This window comes from Stenella coeruleoalba (genome assembly GCF_951394435.1).
Source record: "Stenella coeruleoalba genome assembly, chromosome: 6".
Lineage (NCBI taxonomy): Eukaryota > Metazoa > Chordata > Mammalia > Artiodactyla > Delphinidae > Stenella > Stenella coeruleoalba.
This window is the reverse complement of record NC_137151.1, coordinates 3,076,646-3,099,798: the sequence shown is the minus strand read 5'-3', so window position 1 is coordinate 3,099,798 and position 23,153 is coordinate 3,076,646. Positions and strand designations below refer to the sequence as shown.

General features: G+C 39.3%; 1 protein-coding gene across 4 annotated transcripts in view; it reads right to left on the bottom strand.

The window, feature by feature from the left end:
* Positions 1–23,153, bottom strand: part of HERC2 (HECT and RLD domain containing E3 ubiquitin protein ligase 2) — a 229,590-nt gene that overhangs the window by 67,969 nt on the left and 138,468 nt on the right. For all 4 annotated transcript variants that reach the window (XM_079925094.1, XM_079925095.1, XM_079925096.1 and 1 more), the window contains 8 exons: positions 9,758–9,933; positions 6,475–6,586; positions 5,068–5,149; positions 4,818–4,961; positions 3,292–3,382; positions 2,809–2,986; positions 2,540–2,621; positions 2,288–2,459 (listed from right to left, as the gene is read on the bottom strand). In XM_079925094.1, the coding sequence (XP_079781220.1) occupies positions 2,288–2,459; positions 2,540–2,621; positions 2,809–2,986; positions 3,292–3,382; positions 4,818–4,961; positions 5,068–5,149; positions 6,475–6,586; positions 9,758–9,933 (1,037 nt within the window). The remainder of the gene's footprint in view (positions 1–2,287; positions 2,460–2,539; positions 2,622–2,808; positions 2,987–3,291; positions 3,383–4,817; positions 4,962–5,067; positions 5,150–6,474; positions 6,587–9,757; positions 9,934–23,153) is intronic.

Below are 23,153 nucleotides of genomic sequence, written 5' to 3'. Positions count from 1 at the left end.
CTAAAGATGCTACCAGAAAACTACTAGAGCTAATCAATGAATTTGGTAAAGCAGCAGGATACAAAATTAATGCGCAGAAATCTCTTGCATTTCTATACACTAATGATGAAAAATCTGAAAGTGAAATTAAGAAAACAATCCCATTTACCACTGCAACAAAAAGAATAAAATACCTAGGAATAAACCTACCTAAGGAGACAAAAGACCTGTATGCAGAAAATTATAAGACACTGATGAAAGAAATTAAAGATGATACAAATAGGTGGAGAGATATGCCATGTTCTTGGATTGGAAGAATCAACATTGTGAAAATGACTCTACTACCCAAAGCAATCTACAGATTCAATGCCATCCCTATCAAACTACCACTGGCATTTTTCACAGAACCAGAACAAAAAATTTCACAATTTGTATGGAAACATCAAAGACCCTGAATAGCCAAAGCAATCTTGAGAACGAAAAACGGAGCTGGAGGAATCAGGCTCCTGGACTTCAGACTATACTACAAAGCTACAGTAATCAAGACAGTATGGTACCAGCACAAAAACAGAAATACAAATCAATGGAACAGGATAGAAAGCTCAGAGATAAACCCACGCACATACGGTCACCTTATCTTTGATAAAGGAGTCAAGAATATACAATGGAGAAAAGACAGCCTCTTCAATAACTGGTGCTGGGAAAACTGGACAGCTACAGCTAAAGAATGAAATTAGAACACTCCCTAACACCATACACAAAAATAAACTCAAAATGGATTAAAGACCTAAATGTAAGGCCAGACACTATCAAACTCTTAGAGGAAACCATAGGCAGAACACTCTATGGCATAAATCACAGCAAGATCCTTTTTGACCCACCTCCTAGAGAAATGGAAATAAAAAGAAAAATAAACAAATGGGACCTAATGAAACTTCAAAGCTTTTGCACAGCAAAGGAAACCATAAACAAGACCAAAAGACAACCCTCAGAATGGGAGAAAATATTTGCAAATGAAGCAACTGACAAAGGATTAATCTCCAAAATTTACAAGCAGCTCATGCGCTCAATATCAAAAAAACAAACAACCCAATCCAAAAATGGGCAGAAGACCTAAATAGACATTTCTCCAAAGAAGATATACAGATTGCCAACAAACACATGAAAGAATGCTCAACATCACTAATCATTAGAGAAATGCAAATCAAAACTACAATGTGATATCATCTCACACCGGTCAGAATGGCCATCATCAAAAAACCTACAAACAATAAATGCTGGAGGGTGTGGAGAAAAAGGAACCCTCTTGCACTGTTGGTGGGCATGTAAATTGGTACAGCCACTATGGAGAACAGTATGGAGGTTCCTTAAAAAGATAAAAATAGAACTACCATAGGACCCAGCAATCCCACTACTGGGCATATACCCTGAGAAAACCATAATTCAAAAAGAGACATGTACCACAATGTTCATTGCAGCTCTATTTACTATAGCCAGGTCATGGAAGCAACCTAAGTGTCCATTGACAGATGAATGGATAAAGAAGATGTGGCACATATATACAATGGAATATTACTCAGCCATAAAAAGAAACGAAATTTAGTTATTTGTAGTGAGGTGGATGGACCTAGAGTCTGTCATACAGAGTGAAGTAAGTCAGAAAGAAAGACAAATACCGTATGCTAACACATATATATGGAATCTAAAAAAAAAAAAAAATGGACATGAAGAACCTAGGGGCAAGATGGGAATAAAGACGCAGACCTACTAGAGAATGGAACTGAGGATATGGGGACGGGGAAGCGTAAGCTGGGACAAAGTGAGAGAGTGGCATGGACATATATACACTACCAAATGTAAAACAGCTAGTGGGAAGCAGTCGCATAGCACAGGGGGATCAGCTCGGTGCTTTGTGACCAGCTAGAAGGGTGAGATAGGGAGGGTTGGAGGGAGGGAGACGCAAGAGGGAAGAGATATGGGGATATATGTATATGTATAACTGATTCACTTTGTTATAAAGCAGAAACTAACACACCATAGTAAAGCAATTCTACTCCAATAAAAACGTTAAAAATAAATAAGTAAACAAACCAAAAAAAACAAGACAGACAAGTTTGGGCTAAAATTTCTCCAGTGTTCTTTTCTAAACAGCCCAGTTATAAGGGGAAATTTCTTATAATATTGTCATTAATCCCAACTCAAAATAAATTAAAAAACAAAGATGCCTGAACGAGTAAGAAAATAAAGGTTTCCCCCTCCCTAAAAGGCCCCAAACAGACACACTGACAGATGACAGGCGTTTACGTACCATGTCCACACCACTCCCGACTTGGTGAGGGCCAGGGAGAACTGTGCTCCGCACTCGATCTGACACACCCCCTGTCCATTTAGTCTCTCAATGTTCTGGGGAATGTTACAGCCTTCGCTTCCTCCCCGGCCCAATTTTCCAAAGTCACCATCACCCCAGGAAAATACCAAACCTAGGTTTAAAAATATATACTTTAGGCCAGTGTCTCACAATGTTCCTCCCCCAGCAACGTGGAGTCAGGACAGGACTCACCTTCATCAGTCAGAGCCAGGGTCTGTGCATCTCTACTTCCACACGCCACCTGGATTACTCTGTGACCAAGAAGGACTTTCACCTACTCAATCACAAATTTAAAAACAGAATCAAGCACAGGCACTAAGAAAGCAAGGGGGATTTTTCCCCACAGACTGAAAGCCAATACTGGTCATGTCTTTATGAACTGTCCTAGACTGGGAGCTTATCTTCTCTGGAAATCAGCAGGTGGTAAACTTTCTGCAAGCAACAAAAATGTGTATAATCACCATTTTGGGCTTCAGCTGTGTTGTGTTATCCCCATGTCCCAAGCGGCCGTACTCTCCGAGGCCCCAGGTGTACAGTTCACCACTGGACGTGAGGGCTGCACTATGCGAGCTCCCACAGGCAATATCCCGGATTCGCTTGGTTTTCAGGGCCTCTATCAGCCGTGGCTTGTCACAGTTCCTAAAGCAAGATTAAATAATATTCCCTATAATCAATCCAACCTTTTTAAAGAAGAAAGAAAAGGACATCAACACTGAGCCACATTTAGTCAAAACAACATCTTTAGATTAAGTTAACTATCAAACCTTAAAACAGAACATGTGAGGCCAAACCACATTCATAGACAATTTTTAAATATATTTTTAAGTTCCGTTTTCATAAATAACCCATCCTACTCAATTTTCTACAAAAAACTATCAAAAAGCATTCACTATTATTAACAGTAACAGTTTCTTATTAGCAAGTAATGAAGAAAATATTCTTACATTCTACTGAAGTGTCCAAGTTTGCCATCATCACCTTCACCCCAGGAAAACACTTTCCCATCAACAGTTAAAGCTGTAGCGTGCCGTCCACCTGCAACATTCACACAGAGAGAGGCTGCCAAAGTTGGTTTACAAAAGTTAACAGCACAACTACCTATTTTTCCTGGCATGCAGTAGGTGTGAATATGTGTTGAATAATTGAGTAAATAAGATGAACATTTCAGGGTGACAAATATATAAAATAAGTGAACATTTATTAAACTACAAAGTTTAAGTCCTACAAAGAATTTTACTCGCAAAGAAGCAGCAAAATGATATTATTTATTAATGGGGTTGCTGCTATGTTAAATATATAAAGGGTCAAAATTCAGATGGAAAAATAAGTACATTTGTGATTAGACAAATTATCAAATGCAGTGGCAATTAGGCTTTTGTGAAATGTACCTAAACAATGGAATTATTTAAGCAAAAGTACCATCAATTGCAATTAAGGCACTATGCTCACTCTTCCCAAAACAATCAGTTCATGCTTTTTCCCCAGTATGGCTCACTCTCCTAGTCCATCCACCCCGGCTCAGGACTGAAGAGCATTTCCTCTCTGTCACTTGTGTCCACCAGTTCCTAGGCTCCTAATACCCATTCGCACCCTATCCCTTGCCAACAGAGCCCACATGATCCAGGGCAATGTGCTCAGCTAAAAACCACGCTTCCCAGACTCCCTTGCCCACAGAGGATGGTGACAGAGGTGCGACAGAAGTGAGTGAGGCTTCCAGAAAAGCTCTTTGGAGGGGCAGAGTGGGCCTGAGGAAAAGGCCTATCTTATATGTTCACCTGTGGCTGCAACGGGGGTGGACAGCAAGCTAGTGCACCTCACAGGTACTGAGGCTGCTACACTGGCCCTGGACCCCACCTCCAGGTTTCTACAGAGAATGGTAAAATGCCATCTTGCTCAAGCCACTACCGTTTGGATTTTCTGTTTTAAGGGGTTAAATCTAACCCTATCCAGTATAGACACGAACTCAGTTTGTATCTAATTCAGTTCATTTCCTCAGAGCACAGGGCTTTGAAATGATACTCAAAGTTTCCTGAATTGAAGCAGTGTAATTTTTTTTTTTAAATGGTTCTTTCTTATCACTGGAATTTACAGATACTGGGAATCTGATGAAAGTTACAGGCTCTTTCCCCAGAAAAGTAACACATATTTAAGCACAGAACGTGATGACTGCAGAGATGCTATGAACCTGAGACCACAAGCTCCAAGATTAAAAGCCCCCTCCTTTGGTGAGGTATGCCCCACATGCCTGGAACGCCAGCAACCACTGGCCTCCAAGAAGCCTCGTGCAGCAACAATAATTAAACTCTAGACCACCTGGAGTTTTACATTAACCAACTTTTATTCCTAATAGTTAAGTAAAATTTGAAAAAGAATGCAAAGACACTTTAGGGGAAATTGTTTACGGCCCCAGTTAATTACAGAGCACGAACAACAGGCTTATCTGTGCACCAGTGCAAAGCCTGGCTCTTACCTGAGTGAACGGCCACCTTCTTGACCACGTAACTGCTGAGAGCTGTGATCTGTCGAGGAATGGGCACAGTCCCACTGGAGAGGCCCAGCCCCAGCCGGCCATTCGTGGCTTCTCCACAGGCATACACTTTCCCTTCCACTGTCACTGCAAGGAACAGGAGTGAGGAAAGGACTCACTTTTCACAATGCAACAACTATGTTTTCAGTCCTAAGCATCATATAAAACTTTTTAAATATTAGAATAATCATACCTGCAAACAAACTTTTAGAACCACCAGCCACCTGTACTACATTTAAAGCAGACAGTGTCTCAGAGAATGAAGGAACTTTTATCTAAAACAAGAATTTTTTTTAAAGGAAAGGAGAAAAGAGAGAATGTTATTTACACTTTTAAAATTACAAGTAATCTTACTAGATGGTACATAGAATTACTGTTAATTTACATGGTTATATTAACCAAAGTTCTTGTCTCTTAGATATACACAAGTATTTTAAGGATGAAATGATATACTGAGATTGACTTTAAAATGAATAGGGGTGAGGCTGTGTAGGAAATAAAGACAAAAATGTGACCATCTGCAACTGTTGAAGCTGGTACAGGGACAAGAGGACTCAGGGCCCTATTCTTTCTACCTGGGTACATCTGAACATATCCATAATAAAAGGCAAAAAATAAAATACACATAATGTAAAGATATAAACAAACATTTGGTAAATTACATTTTATTTCAGGTCATGTCCTGCTCATTCTTGTTAATTCTAAGAAATTATACACTTAAATTTCCCATTAGAGATGGGTGTGATTTAATTTAAAATTATCAAAGCCCCTGTCTAAGAAGCCCTTTATGATTCCTATGTGTCAGAAAGTATCAAATAGTCACTACTACTGTGGAAGAAGGATGTTCATCCCAACCGTGAAGCGCCAACCTATCTTTCATGTGCAAACCCCAAAAAGGGCCATGCCCTCGGGACCCCCTAGACAGCCCCTGTCACAGCTGAGGCTCCCAGAGCTTCTGGGCCTCACATATCTCCAAATGCAGGGCAGGAGCCTCAAAAACAGATGTAACTCGAGGCTGCTGAACTGCATAAGATTATTTTCATTGTACTAGAACCACAAGACTTAAAATGAATGAGTTCTAACTTTCCTTTTCAGCTCCTCGGCAATGCAGATAACAAGGGATCTTATGATGGGTGAAGTCTCATGGAATACTAAGTAGTGGAGATGCTCATCTGAAAAGAAACTGTTTCCAGACACTAAAATTCGGAGGAATCTCTTCCTCAGTTAAGAGCCACACTGAATTCAACTCTAGTTCAAATGCATCAATTGTTGTACCTACTCTTTAAAATATAATTAATACTCTACAATTTTTACCTCTGTGCTTGTCAAATCTTTTCAAAAGTGTATGTTCTAGTTTACAAAACAGCAATAATGCAACTATATCTAAAGTGCACTATTTTCCAAGGACAGAGGCTTCTCAGAAACTAAATTTGATAATGTCTGTAAGTTCATGTCAAGAATTACTTAAGAAAAGTCAACTTTAAAAACAACATATAAAAGGAAAGACCATTATAAAAACTTCAAGAAGCATGGCTGTTGCTGGGCCTGTCTGGGTCTGAGCAGCATGGGGTGGCGAGGGCACTGGGTATCGGGCAGGTACCTTGGAGCCCTTCAGCCCTCCCAGCTGGTCCTTGTCATTCAGGCCCCACACAAACACTTTGGTTCTTATCGTAGCCGCCGATTCCAGACCTGCAGCCTTCTTTCTAATAAGGCTAATCAAAGGAAAAATAAAACAGAAATAGAGGTCAGAGTGAAAAAATTTTTTAAATAAAAAGGAAAACAACACAGTTTGCTGGTTACTATCAGAAACTCTTAAAGTTTTGTTTTAATTCAACAAAGCCTGAAGTATACATAGGAGTTAGTGTTCCAGAGGGTCAAAATTTCTAGATACCAGTATGCTACCTTTCAATACTAGAATTTAACCTTAGCTTTTTATTCTGGTGGAGATCTTCCCAAGAGACACTGTGCAGTTCTCTTTCTTCTTGTATACCAAGTTGAACGTGACAGCTTTTACTGCTTTTACAGCAATTACCGCCCATCGCCTTAACGCACAGCTACTGCAGATGTAACTGGAGAGAATGTTGGTTAATGGCGCCAAGAATCACCACCGGGATTGGCATTGTGGCCATGTCCCTAAACCTCAAACCCTGTTTGGTCATATTTTCCCCGCAAAGAAATAATAAAATGGATGTAGCCACATGGCCTCTGATGTACTCAAACACAAACACATGTCCCGAGGCAAAATGCAAATTTCTTCCTTTACACCCTCTGCCCACTGTGCTGGCCAGCTGTGTTGGAGGAGGAGGTCCAAATCTCCATTCTGCCAGGGGAGGTCTCACCAGCCCCCCGAGGCTCCTGAAGCACAGGCCATCTCATTCATCCCATCTCCTGACCTGCCCTCGATGGGTTAAAAGTTTGATCAACAAAGTCCACACATTATTCAAAATAAAATAAAAATTAAATTAAAAAAAAATTTAAATGACAAAATCACAGTAACTGATGTCCATGCATTAAGTGTTAACTATACTGCTAACACTTGAGAAAAATGGCTATTGTTACTTCCAATTTGTTGTACATCATAAATAAATTAGATTGAATCAATTAAAAAAAAAAGTCCATCAATTCTTGAACACGATAAGAACACGAAGTACATGGAACAATGTTAGATTTGCTTGGTTGTCAGTTTTATGCCAGGTGGTAAGAAAACTGTTGCTTCTGTGTTTGAGGTTTTAGCTTTTTGCTTTTGTTCTATTTTTATAAGCTACAATAGACAACTGAAGACTCCAGAGATTAGCTTACAGCTAGGTAAGATTTTTTAACGTGTTACATACTAATGAATATTTACTTTCAGGGATCAAAATTTTATGGTTTGGGGATAAAAGGGTAGGAAAACTCTCATCCCATACCAGGCAAAGGAGAGCAAGTATATGTACATTCTATTTGAAATACCCTGTAACACAGTGTTACTCAAAAGTATGTAAGGGATTCCACCAGTGTTGAGACATGTAAGGACTGGTACCATGTAAGCATCAGCAGGGGGAACAAATGCCAGCGGGTGGTCAGTGAGGGCACACCCTAGTTGGGGGCTTGCCCTGTGGGAGACTGCTTGGACCATTCATTAGTTATTAGCTCATTAATGATATTTGAAAGGAAAAAAAATTACATTCAAATATCTAGAATTTCTTTTGTGAATGTATCCAGCTGTGTAAAAATTTCACCTATGAGTAAAGCTCAAACCTTTGTGGTTATTTCACATATATAGTACATGTACTAATTATATTTGCCCAATTCATTTTAGTAGCTACCGAATAAGAAAATGTGACTCTAGAATCCTTTCACTTAAAAATCCCAATGATTTATTTAAGTGAAATGTCATTTTCCTCACTTAATTAAATTAATGCATGTAGACACAAACAGTTTGAACTGTAACATATAGTATAACATATATTCTAGATAAGGTAGTGTTATAAGACTATTTTCTCTTCAACTTCTTTGCAAAGCTTCCAAAATGAAACAAGACAGGATCCAAGCCCAAGATCCCTAGAATGACCTGATTTATCACCACAGTGGCCACCTCTTCATGATTAAGAGTATGTGCTTAATAGCAGTGCAGAGCCAAGCTCCTTTGTTTCAAAAGGACAGACTGCTCACGTCACACACTAGAAAGCACTCAGTGCTAAGGGCAGTGATCAGCAGAGCTCAGCTAGCACTGTTACCTGCCTCTAGTGAACATCTGCAAGGACCCAGCTACACCAGCAATACAAGAGAAACACCTATCGACTTGGCAATTTCACTTTTAGCAATTTATTTGTGAAAAGACAACTTATCTGAGGACAGTAATTGCCTGCACTGTTTGCTGCTGGGACGTAAACAGAGCTCAGAACAGACACTGCACATGAGCCCTCCATACAGGTCTTGGAATAAAAAGCAAATGTGCACAGACCTGGCAGACACCTTTCTTCACCCTTGGTATATGATGTTCCCCTGCCAACACCCCTTACTGCCCACTTTGCTTTGATGGGGGGAGTTTTTCCTTGTTCTCCTGACAGCCCAATGCTCCTTTGCAGTCGCTCAAAGCACCAGGCCCTTCTCCTTCGTGCACTTCCCACAGCCATGAGGCCACTCTAATGTGTGTGAGTTTGTCTTGTTTTATTTAGCATGTTCACTACAGCATTCACAGGACAGAGAACAGGGTTTAGCCCCCAGTAGGTGTTCAATAAATATATGGTAGATGAATAAATACAGTAATAGTCATCACTACAGGGCTCATACAAAATAAGGAACTGAGTAAATGAGAACTTAATCATGAGATGAAATATTGTACAAAATAAAATTATACAACAGAAGGCTAATGATACAGATATTCTAAAGATGGATGTTACTCATGGTTGCACAATAATGTAAATTTACTTAATGTCACTGAACTATACACTTAACTGGTTAAGATGGTAAATTTATGTATATTTTATTGTAATAAAAAATTTTTAATTTAAAAGTTATTAATAAAATTCTTAACAAAAAAGCCTGTAAAATACATACCATACCACACTATCTCCAAAGGAAAACACAATTAGGGACAGATAAAAAAGAAAACTACAAGAATATATACCAAAATATTAACAGTAATATTTCAGGTAGAAAAATTAACATTTTTATTTTCCCTTTTAAGTGAATTTTTCTAAATACAATGTGTTTCCACATTAAATTTTTCCTAAAATTAAATTAAATCATATTTTTGAATATGATTTGAACATTAACTAATACTTAACAAATAGTCCTATCGGCACTAAACTATCCTCATTATGAGATACACTCCAATTAAACACTGGCTTTTGAAAGTCAGAGTTTGGGCATGAGTACCACCAACAGCAAACAGCTCTCACCTCCCACTGTTGCCTTTTTCGTCCTCTTCCTCCTCATTATCTGAAGCTAAGAAAGGAACTGCAGCCAAATCTTCCTCCTCCGCACGTATCCGTCCCAGCAGGATGAGACCATGGATTTTACAATCAATTCCTGAGCTCCTGCACTGCTTTATTGCAATTTCAATATACCTGTGATACTAGATACAAACACAGTAAGCTACAGAGTTTTCAGAATCAAACACATTAGATACTTTAACTGGAGAGAAGGACATATGAGACATGGAATGTGTGGAAAGTTAGAGCCCCTTTACTTAAGTTCTGGAAATACTAGGCAGGGTTGAGGCAGGCACATTTGAGTGGGGTTTGCTTTCAAAAGAAGTCGTTAATTCACCAAGGATGTTCATCCAAGGCATGGGACTCACAGTAATTTTCTTACTAAAATGAAATAGTATGATAGCCTTACTGAATGACTCCAAAACTTTTCTGTCTTAAAGCTTTCTTAAACGAAGATGATTAAGAAAGAGATTAGGTGTCAGGTAGTCACAAAGGCTTCATAATTTTTAAAACATAATAAAAATACTTGATTACATACAAATTAGAGAAAACAATACAGAGTCCCATAACCCCATCACCTAGTTCAACAATTATCAATGGATGACTGATTTTGTTCATATATGGATTATCATAAGAAAATTCCAGGCAGCATGTTGTTTTAAAACTTTAGTATGTATCACTGAAATACAGGCATTTAAAAAATATATCCACAGTACTATTATGATAGCTAAATCAATAATCTTATATCATCTAAATGCTACCAGTGATCAAATTTTCTAATCATCTCATAAACATCTTTCTATTTTCAGCTTATCCAAATCAGAATCCAAACAGGATGCAACCTCCCTCTGTTACACCTTTGCCATTCATTTTTTAAAGTTGGCTCCCTGTCCCACAGAATGCCCCACCCCCGGACTTGACATTCAGAGTATTCTTCTATTCCTGTATATCATGTGAACAAACACTGAAACAGCAGGAAGCACACACATCACCAATGACTTCTTGTTGCCTCAATGGGCCCTAATCAAACCTTAAGATCTACCTATGATGTCACAGGAAGCACAGGTTGAGTGAAAAAGGCAAACAGAGAAATGAAAAATTCTACAAGAAAAAGAGACCCTGTTTCTTTCTTTAGCAAGGAAAAACCAAGACAGTGAAAAATTTTAATGAAGTGCAAAGTGCAGACACTGCCTGAATCACGATTCAGAGTAACCAACTACAAATGAACATTTATTGGATAATTGGGAAAATTTAAACATTGACTGGATATTTTATGATATTAAAGAAAAACTTTTCGGTGTGATGGCATTGTGGTTACATTTTTAAAGTCCTTGTTAGAAATGAATAATTGAAGTACTCACTACTGAAATAAGGCCATGTCTGGAGCTTGCTTTAACACCTCAAAAAAAAAAGGGCGGGGGGCAGGGGGGACACATGGACGGAGTTAGTGAAACACGACTGGCAAAAATGTTGATAATCATTGAAACTAGGTGATAGGTTCATGGAGGATTCAGTATACTTACTATTTACAGTTATGTTAGAAAATTCCTGTCACAAACCATTTTGATAGGAAAAGCAATTCTAGAAGAAAGAGTCCAGTAGCTTTACAGGAATGGTAATATTCTAGTTCTTAAGTTGGTTGGAGGGATGGAGAGTGGGCCCTGAATTTTCTGAATACTCACAATGCTTCATATTTCTCATATACGTGAAATACACTATTCTGTGCTTCTCAAATATTACGTAATAAATTGTTCTGAACTGAAAATTTATTAAAATTTATTAAAATCAATACACCTTTCATGAATACCTATCTCAGTTACTGAATAAATTTCTGTGGTTACTGATTTACTTAAAATACAAAAAAAAAAGAATTCAGTAGCATAATTAAGATAACAGACAAGCTACATTCCATTACCCAGCAATAAGTTAATAAAATGCACTAAAATGCAATATTATCTTTTCTCAGAAAAACTCAATAATATCTTCAATTTTCATCATTTGCCACTTTATTAATTTATTACCACCATTGGTATTAACTGTTAATTTATTACATGGCATTCCATAAAATAGTTTAATGACATTCAAGAATGAATGGTGTTCCAAAATTTTATTTATCAAAGACAGGAAGAAAATAAATAGAACAAAAACCTTCTGGTGTACCCAAGGGCCAAAGCATCAACTCTTAGACCTGGGGGAAAGTGTTGGTATGGTCCCATAGTCTCTAGATACAAGTTACCAATCTTCCACCTTGAAAAACTGTGTTACCAGTTTCTTTAACGTAACACACTGGGATCACATGGAACTTGCCTGCCTTTATGTGGACAGAAAAAAATAATAAAGCAATGATTCTTACCCAAGGAGCAAAAGACCTGTACTCAGAAAACTATAAGATACTGATGAAAGAAATCAAAGACGACACAAACAGATGGAGAGATATACCATGTTCTTAGATTGGAAGAATCAATATTGTGAAAATGACTATACTACCCAAAGCAATCTACAGATCCAACACAACCCATTTCAAATTACCAAAGGCATTTTTCACAGAACTAGAACAAAAAAATTTACAGATTGTATGGAAACACAAAAGACCCTGAATAGCCAAAGCAATCTTGCAAAAGAAAAACAAAGCTAGAGGAACCAGGATCCCTGACTTCAGACTATACTACAAATCTACAGTAATCAAAACAGTATGGTACTGGCACAAAAACAGAAATACAGATCAATGGAATGGGATAGAAAGCCCAGAGATAAACCCACACACCGATGGTCACCTAATCTATGACAAAGGAGGCAAGACTCTACAATGGAGAAAAGACCGTGTCTTTAATAAGTGGTGCTGGGAAAACTCGACACGTACATATAAAAGAATGAAATTAGAACACTCCCTAACACCATACACAAAAATAAACTCAAAATGGATTAAAGACCTAAATGTAAGGCTGGATTATTATAAAACTCTTAGAGGAAAACATAGGCAAAACAATCTTTGACATAAATCGCAGCAAGATCTTTTTTGATCCACCTCCTAAAGTAATGAAAATAAAAATAAAATGGACGTATACACACTAACAAACATAAGGTAGATAGCTAGTGGGAAGCAGCCGCATGGCACAGGGATATCGGCTCGGTGCTTTGTGACCGCCTGGAGCGGTGGGCTAGGGAGGGTGGGAGGGAGGGAGACGCAAGAGGGAAGAGATATGGGAACATATGTATATGTATAACTGATTCACTTTGTTATAAAGCAGAAACTAACACACCATTGTAAAGCAATTATACCCCAATAAAGATGTTTAAAAAAAATAAAAATAAACAAATGGGACCTAATTAAACTCAAAAGGAAAGGAACAGCAAAGGAAACCATAAACAAAACAAAAAGACAACTGTCAGAATGGGAGAAAATATTTGCAAACAAAGCAACTAACAAAGGATTAATCTCCAAAATATACAAACAGCTCATGAAGCTCAATATCAAACAAACAAATAGCCCAATCAAAAAATGGGTGGAAGATCTAAAGAGACATTTCTCCAAAGAAGACATACAGATAGATGGGCAACAGGCACATGAAAAGATGCTCAATATCACTAATTATTAGACAAATGCAAATCAAAAATACAATGAGGTATCACCTCAAACTGGTCAGAATATCCATCATCAAAAAATCTACAAACAGTAAATGCTACAGAGGGTGTAGGGCAACGGGAACCCTCCTACACTGTTGGTGGGAATGTAAATTGGTGCAGCCACTATGGAGAACACTATGGAGGTTCCTTTAAAAGCTAAAAATAGAACTACCATATGGCCCAGCAATCCCACTTCTGGGCATATGTCCAGAGAAAACCATAATTTGAAAAGACACATGCACCCCTATCTTTACTGGAGCACTATTTACAATAGCCAGGACATGGAAGCAACATAAATGTCCGTCACAAGAGGAATGGATAAAGAAGATGTGGTACATATATACAATGGAATATAACTCAGCCATAAAAAAGAACAAAATAATGCCATTTGCAGCAAGATGGATGGACCTAGAGATGGTCATACCAAGTGAAGTAAGTCAGACACAGAAAGACAAACATCATATGATATCGCTTACATGTGGAATCTAAAAAAAAAGGGTACAAATGAACTTATTTACAAAACAGAAGTAGAGTCATGGATGTAGAAAACAAACTTATAGTTACCAAGGGATAACGGGAGGAGGGATAAATTGGGAGACTGGGACTGACATATACACACTGCTATATATAAAATGGATAACTAATAAAAACCTGCTGTATAGCACAGGGAACTCTACTCAATACTCTGTAATGGCCTATATAGGAAAAGAATCTAAAAAAAAGAGTGGATACATGTACATGTATAACTGATTCACTTTGCTGTACACCTGAAACTAACACACTGTAAGTCAACTATACACCAATAAAAAATTTTTTAAAGTAATAAAGCAATGATTGGTAAACTGCATTTAATAATTTAAAAATAAACTCACTTATGATAAACTTTAGATGAATAAAAAGTCAACTATTTGGTATCTTTATCCACTATCATATCAATTAAATAAGTTCTCATGAGATAATGTATAGGTAGTTAAAAAAACTGCTTTAACCTGCGTTACTTTAAATATATTTAATTTACTAAAATAGTGTTCACGTCTGTGTGGAAAGATTTACTGGAAGATTTATAAGGCAGTCTCACTGATCCGTAACATGTACTGTTTAAAAGAACCTTCACTGATTCTCTCAGACAGAATTTTCAGGAGATAAAATTAACTTGGATTCATTTTGAAATTTTCCTTACTACCAAATTAAAGGTATGAAAACAAAAAAGCAATTTCCAGTGTCACATGTATGGTCAGAAAGAACTATTGCAATAGTAACAGATATTTAACGTGAATAACACAATGCTAAATGCACAAAGCACCCTGACATGCTTGGCAATGACTTTTGCCAAGAGCTTTTACCCCTGCTTCTTACCAAAGATAGTGAGGAAGAAATTTGTTTTGTTTTCTTTTCAAGCTGATCTGATAAGCAACAAATTCAAGTTGTATACATGTCAAATTTTAAAATAAATACAATTATTTAATTAAGGGGGAAAATATGGGCTCAATGTTATTATAGAGATGGTCAAAAAAAGGCAACTCCATTGTCATTTGCAAACCATCAAAAAGGAACACTATGGGAGAGTGGCCAAGATGGCAGAGTAGAAGGACACTAAGCTCACCTCTTCTCACAAGCACAACAAAATCACAACAATCTGCAGAACAACTATCGTTGAAAAAGACTGACACCTACTAGAAAAGATCCTCTACAGCTAAAGACATAAAGATGGACCACAGCAAGACTGGTAGGACAGGCAGGCTCATGATATAATTAAATCCCATACCCACCGGGGTTGGCAACTCACAAATTGGAGAATAATTATATTACAGAGGTTCTCCAACAGGAGTGAGAGTTCTGAGCCTCACATCACGCTCCCCAGCCTGGGGGTCTGGCACTGGGAAGAGGAACCCTGAGAGCATCTGCCTTTGAAGATCAGCGGGGGCTTGACTGGAGGAGATCCAGAGGACTGGGGGAAATAGAGACTTCACTCATAAAGGGTGCATGCAAAATCTCACATGCACCAGGACCAAGAGCAAAAGCAGCAATTTGATAGGTATCTGGGCCAGATCTACCTGCTGGTCTTGGAGGGTCTCCTGGGGAGGCAGGGAGAGGCTGTGGCCCACACTGGGGGCATAGACACTAGTGGCAGATATATCAGGAGAATATTCATCTGCATGAGCTCTCCTGGAGGCTGACATTCTGGCACCAAGACCTGGCCCCACCCACCAGGCTCTAGGCTCCAATGCTGGAACGCCTCAGGATAAACAACAAACTAGGTGCGGAAACAGCCATCAGCAGACAGACTGCCTAAAGACTTCCTGAGCCCACAGCTGCCTCTATACATGGTCCTGCCCACCAGAGGACCAAGACCCAACTCCACCTACCAGGGGGCAGGCACCAGCCCCACCTGCCAGGAATCTCACTCACTCAACTATCTAGACCAGCCTCACTCACCAGAGGTCAGACACCAGAAGCAAGAAAATGACAGTCCTTCAGCCAACAGACCAAGTCTGCAAATGCAGGCCAGACCCTACCCTGGAACCAGCTGGCCCGTGGCCCTTCCTTGGATGATGAGAAGGAACTGCACTGCTGGGATGCATAGGACATCTCTTACAGAGGGCCACTTCTCCAAGGTTGAGAAGCAGAACCAACCTACCACATACATAAAAATACAAATAGCAATTTAAACAAAATGCAGCAACAGGATTATGTTTCAGACGAAGTAACAAGATAAAACGCCAGAAGAAAAACTAAGTGACGTCGAGGCAATCTACCCAAGAGTTCAGAGTAATGATGATAAAGATGATGAAAGAACTCAGAAGGAGAATAGATGCACAGAGTGAGAAATTAGAAGTTTTTAAATAAAGAATTAGAAAATATACAGAACAACCAAACAATTAAGGAATGCAATAACTGAACTGAAAAATATACCAGAAGGAATCAACAGTAGCCTAAATGAGGCAGAAGAATGGATTAGTGAGCTAGAAGACACAGTACTGGAAATCACTGCTACCAAACAGAAAAGAGAACAAAAAGAAATGAGGACAGTTTAAGAGACCAGTAGGACGACGACAAGCACATAAATATTCATATTATAGGGGTCCCAGAAGAAGAGAGAGAGAAAGGACTTGATAAAATATCTGAAGAGATAATAGCTGAAAACTTACCTAAGCTGGGAAAGGAAAAAGTCAACCAAGTCCAGGAAGCACAGAGAATCCCATATAGGATTAACCCGCAGAGGAATACACAAGGACTATTGTCATAAAAATGAAAAAATTAAAAGATAAAGAGAGAATATTAAAAGTAACAAGGGAAAAGCAAAAGACAACATACAAGGGAATCCTATAAGGCTATCAGCTGATTTTTCAGCAAAACCTCTGCAGACCAGAAGGGAATGCACAATATAAAGTGATGAAAGAGAAGAACCTATAACCAAGAATATTCTACACTGCAAGGCTCTCACTGAGATTTGATGAAGAAAACAAAAGCTTTACAGACAAGTAAAAGCTAAAAGAATTCAGGAACATCAAACCAGCTTTACAGCAAATGCTAAAGGAACTCCTCTAGGTGGAAAAGAAAACGACACAACTAGAAACAAGAAAATTACAAAATGGAAAAGCTCTCTAGTAAAGGTAAACATACAGTAGGAAATCATTCACACACAAAGCTAGTAGGGAGGTTAAAAGACAAAAGGAGTAAAATCATCTGTACCCACAATAAGGGTTTAAGGGATAGACAAAACAATTAGATGTAAAATATGAATTCAAAAGCAGTGACCATGAGGGGAGAAGAGTACAAATGCAGAGTATCTAAAATGCATTTGAAATTAAGAGATCAGCAACTTAAAACAAGCACATATTTAACTAGACTGCTGTACAAAAACCTCATAGTAACCACAAAACAAAAACCTGTAATAGAAATACACACAAAAAAGAAAAAGGAATGCAAAATAACACTAAAGATATACATCAAATCAGAAGAAAACAAAAGAAGAAAGGGGAAAAAAAGACCTACAAAAACAAATCCAAAACAATTAGCAAAACGGCAATAGGAACATACATATGGATAAATACCTTAAATGTAAACGGACTAAATGCTCCAACCAAAAGACACAGACTGACTGAATGGAAACAAAAACATGGCCCATATATCTGCTGCCTATAGGAGACTCACTTCAGATCTAGAGACACATACAAACTGAAAATGAGGGGAAGAAATGTTATATCTTCTTCAATCCAAGGAAATACAACAATTGTAAATATATATTCACCCAACAGGGAAGCATCTCAACATATAAGGCAAACATTAACAGACATAAAAGGAGAAATCGACAGTAACACAATAACAGTGGGGGATGTTAATACCCCACCTTCATTAGTGGACAGATCACCCAGACAGAAAATCAGTAAGGAAACACAGGCTTTAAATGACATATTAGACCAGAGGGGCTTAATTGATATTTATAAAGCATTCTACCTGAGAGTAGCAGAATACACATTCTTTTCAAGTGCACATGGAACATTCTCCAGGATAGATGACATGCTAGGCCACAAAGCAAGCCTTGGTAAATTTAAGAAAACTGAAATAATAGCAACCATCTTTTACGACCACAACACTATGAGATTAGAAATCAACAAGAAAACAACTGCAAAAAAAACAAGCATATGGAGGCTGAACAATATGCTACTAAACAGCCAGTGGATCACTGAAGAAATCAAGGAGGAAATCAGAAAATACCTACAGACAAATGAAAATAAAAACATGATGATCCAAAACCTATGAGATGCAGCAAAGCAATTCTAAGAGGGGAGTTCTCAAATAAACAACAAACCTTATGCCTAAAGCAAACAGAGAAACAAGAACAAACAAAAGCCAAAGTTAGGAGAAGAAATCATAAAGATCAGAGCAGAAATAAATGAAATAGAGACTAAAATACCAATAGAAAAGATCAATGAAACTATAAGCTGGTCCTCTGAAAACAGAAAAAAAAATTGATAAACCTTTAGTCAGAATCATCAAGAAAAAAACGGGAGAGGGCCAGAAACAATAAAATCAGAAATGAAAAAGAAGTTATAACCAAGAGCACAGAAATACAAAGGGTCATAAGAGACTACTACAAGCAACAACATGCCAATTAAATGGACAACCTAGAAGAAATGGACAAATTCCTAAAAGGTATAATCTCCCAAGACAGAAGCACGAAGAAATAGGAAGTATGAACAGACCAATTACAAGTACTGATATTGAATCTGTGACTTCTTTAAATCAATTAAGCAATTTATTTTTCATTGATGTATAGTTGATATATAATAATATGTGAGTTACAGGTATACAATATAGTGATTCACAATTTTTATAGGTTATACTCTATATCTGTTATATTCCCCACGTTGTACAATATATCCTTGTAGCTTATTTTATACCTAATAGTTTGTGCCTCTTAACCCCCTACCCCTATATTGCCCCTCCCCTCTTCCTTCTCCCCCTGGTAGCCACTAGTTTGTTCTCTATGTCTGTGACTCAGCTTCTTTTTCTGTTATATTCACTAACTGGTGTATTTTTTAGATTCCACATGTAAGTGATATCATACAGTATCTGTCTTTCTCTGTCTGACTTATTTCACTTAGCATAATGCCCTCCAAGTCCCTCCATGTTGTTGCAAATGGCAAATTTTCATTCTCTTTTGTGGCTGAGCAGTACTCCATTGTATGTATGTACCACATCTTTATCCGTTCTTCTGTTGATGGACACTTAGGTTGCTTCCCTATCTTGACAATTGTAAATAATGTTGCTATGAACATTGAGGTACATGTTATCTTTTTCGGATATATACCTGTACCAATTTACATTCCCACCAACAGTGTACAAGTGTTCCCTTTTCTGCAATTCTCGCTAACATTTGTTATTTGTGTTCTTTTTGATGACAGCCATTCTGACAGGTCTGAGGTGATATCTCATTGTGGTTTTAATTTGCATTTCACTGATGATTTGTGATTTTGAGTATCTTTTCATCTGCCTGTTGGCCATCTGCATTTCTTCTTTGGAAAAATGTCTATTCAGTTCTTCTGCCCATTTTTTAATTGGGTTGGTTTTTTGCTGTTGAGTTGTATGAGCTGTTGATATATGTTGTATATTAATCCCTTATCAGTCATACCATTTCAATTTTTTTCTCCCATTCAATAGGTTGTCTTTTCGTTTTCTCCAGGGTATCCTTTGCTGTGCAAAAGCTTTTCAGTTAATTATGTGCTAAATCTGTGATTTTAAAACTTGCAACAATCAAAAGTTCAGGACCAGGTGGCTTCACAGGTGAATTCTACCAAACATTTAGAGAAGAGTTAACACCTATCCTTCTGAAACTACTGCAAAAAAACAAACTGCAGAGGAAGGAACATTCCCAAACTCATTCTATGAAGCCACCATCGCCCTGATAGCAAAACCAGACAAAGATATCTCACACACACACACACACACACACACACACACACACAAAAGAAATGAAAATTTACAGGGCAATTATCACTGATGAACATAGACACAAAAATCCTCAACAGGTGACCTCCCTGGTGGCGCGGGTCAATGCAGGGGGCCTGGGTTTGATCCCTCGTCAGGGAACTAGATCCCACCTGCATGCTGCAACTAAGCAGCTGGTGAACCGCAACTAAGGAGCCTGTGAGCCTCAACTAACAGAGCCCACCTGCCGCAACTAAGGAGCCCATGTGCCACAACTAAGGAGCTGGTGAGCCACAACTAAGGAGCCCTCGAACCACAACTAAGTAACCTGCCTGCCACAACTAAGGAGCCCACGTGACGCAACTAAGGAGTCTGCGAGCCACAACTAAGGAGCCTGACTGCTGCAAGTAAGACCTGGCTCAACCAAATGAATAAATAAATAAATAAATAAATTTTAAAAAACTTCTCAACAAAATACTAGCAAACCGAATCCAACAATACATTAAAAGGATCATACACCATCATCAAGCAGAATTATCCCAGGGGTGCAAGGATTTTTCAGTATCCGCAAATCAGTGTGATACACCACGTTAACAAATTGAAGAATAAAAACCCTATTATCATCTCAAATGGATGCAGAAAAAGCTTTTGACAAAATTCAACACACACTTATGATAAAAACTCTCCAGAAAGTGGGCATAGAGGGAACATACCTCAACATAATAGAGGCCATAAAGCCTATCCGGGGCTTGAAATAAAGATACTGGGACGAGGGGAAGATGGCGGAAGAGTAAGATGTGGGGATCACCTTCCTCCCCACAGATACACCAGAAATACATCTACACGTGGAACAACTCCTACGGAACACCTACTGAACGCTGGCAGAAGACCTCAGACCTCCCAAAAGGCAAGAAAGTTCCCACGTACCTGGGTAGGGCAAAAGAAAAAAGAATAAACAGAGACAAAAGGATAGGGACAGGAGTGCACCACTGGGAGGAAGCTGTGAAGGAGGAAAGGTTTCCACACACTAGGAAACCCCTTCGCGGGTGGAGACTGCGGGTGGCACAAGGGGAAAGCTTCAGAGCCGCGGAGGAGAGGACAGCAACAGGGGTGCCGAGGGCAAAGTGAAGAGATTCCCGCACAGAGGATCAGTATCGATCGGCACTCACCAGCCCGAGAGGCTTGTCTGCTCACCTGCCAGGGCGTGCGGGGCTGGGAGCTGAGGCTCGGGCTTCAGGGAGAGGTCGGAGCACAGGGAGAGGACTGGAGCTGGCGGCATGAACACAGCCTGCAGGGGGTTAGTGCACCACGGCTAGCTGGGAGGGAGTCCGGGGAAAAGTCTGGACATGACGAAGAGGCAAGAGACTTTTTCTTCCCTCTTTGTTTCCTGGTGCGCGCTGCTTAAAGGAGCTCCAGAGACGGGTGCGAGCCGCGGCTAAAAGTGCGGACCGCCTGGAAGTGTGGGATAGGGAGGGTGGAAGGGAGGGAGACGCGAGAGGAAAGAGATATGGGAACATATGTATAACTGATTCACTTTGTTATAAAGCAGAAACTAACACACCATTGTAAAGCAATTATACTCCAATAAAGATGTGAAAAAAAAAAAAACTGTGGACCCCAGAGACGGGTATGAGATGCTAACGCACTGTGGCCGCCACCAAGAAGCCTGTGTGCGAGCACAGGTCACTATCCACAACCTCCTTCCGGGGAGCCTGTGCAGCCCGCCACTGCCAGGGTCCTGGGATCCAGGGACATCTCCCCCGGGAGAACACATGGCGCACCTAAGGCGGGTGCAACCTCACGCTGGCCTCTGCCGCCGCAGGCTCGCCCCGCACTCCATGCCCCTCCCTCCCCTCCAGCCTGAGTGAGCCAGAGTCCCCAAAGGAGCTGCTCCTTTAACCCCGTCCTGTCTGAGCAAAGAACAGACGCCCTCCGGCAACCTACACACGGAGGCAGGGCCAAATCCAAAGCTGAACCCCGGGAGCTGTGAGAACAAAGAAGAGAAAGAGAAATCTCTCCCAGCAGCCTCAAAAGCAGCGGATTAAAGCTCCACAATCAACTTGATGTCCCCTGCATCTGTGGAATACACGAATAGACAACAAATCATCCCAAATTAAGGTGGACTTTGAGAGCAAGATTTATTATTTTTTTCCCTTTTCCTCTCTTTGTGTGTATGTGTATGCTTCTGTGTGAGACTTTGTCTGTACAGCTTTGCTCCCACCATTTGTCCTAGGATTCTATACGTCCGTTTTTGTTTTTCTTTTTCAAACAAAATTTTTTTCTTAATAATGACTTTTTAATTTAATAACTTTATTTTATTTTATCTTATTTTATTTTATCTGCTTTCTTTCTTTCTTTCTTTCTATCTTTCTTTCCTTCCTTCCTTCCCTTCCCTCCTCCCTGCCTCCCTCCCTCCCCTCTTCCTTCCTTCCTTTCTTCCTATCTACTTTTTCTCCCTTTAATTCTGAGCCGTGTGGATGAAAGGCTCTTGGTGCTGTAGCCAGGAGTCAGTGCTGTGCCTCTGAGGTGGGAGAGCCAACTTCAGGACACTGGTCCACAAGAGACCTCCCAGCTCCACATAATATCAAACGGCGAAAATCTCCCAGAGATCTCCATCTCAACACCAACACCCAGCTTCACTCAATCACCAGCAAACTACAGTGTTGGACATTATATGCCAAACAACTAGCAACAAAGGAACACAACCCCATCCATTACCAGAGAGGCTGCTTAAAATCATAATAAGTCCACAGATACCCCAAAACACACCACCAGACGTGGACCTGCCCACCAGAAAGACAAGATCCAGCCTCATCCACCAGAACACAGGCACTAGTCCCCTCCACCAGGAAGACTACACAACCCACTGAACCAACTTTAGCCACTGGGGACAGACACCAAAAACAACGGGAACTACAAACCTGCAGCCTACAAAAAGGAGACCCCAAACACAGTAATATAAGCAAAATGAGAAGACAGAAAGACACACAGCAGATGAAGGAGCAAGATAAAAACCCACCAGACCTAACAAATGAAGAGGAAATAGGCAGTCTACCTGGAAAAGAATTCAGAATAATGATAGTAAAGATGATCCAAAATCTTGGAAATAGAATAGACAAAATGCAAGAAACATTTAACAAGGACCTAGAAGAACTAAAGATGAAACAAACAATGATGAACAACACAATAAATGAAATGAAAAATACTCTAGATGGGATCAATAGCAGAATAACTGAGGCAGAAGAACGGATAAGTGACCTGGAAGATAAAATAGTGGAAATAACTACTGCAGAGCAGAATAAAGAAA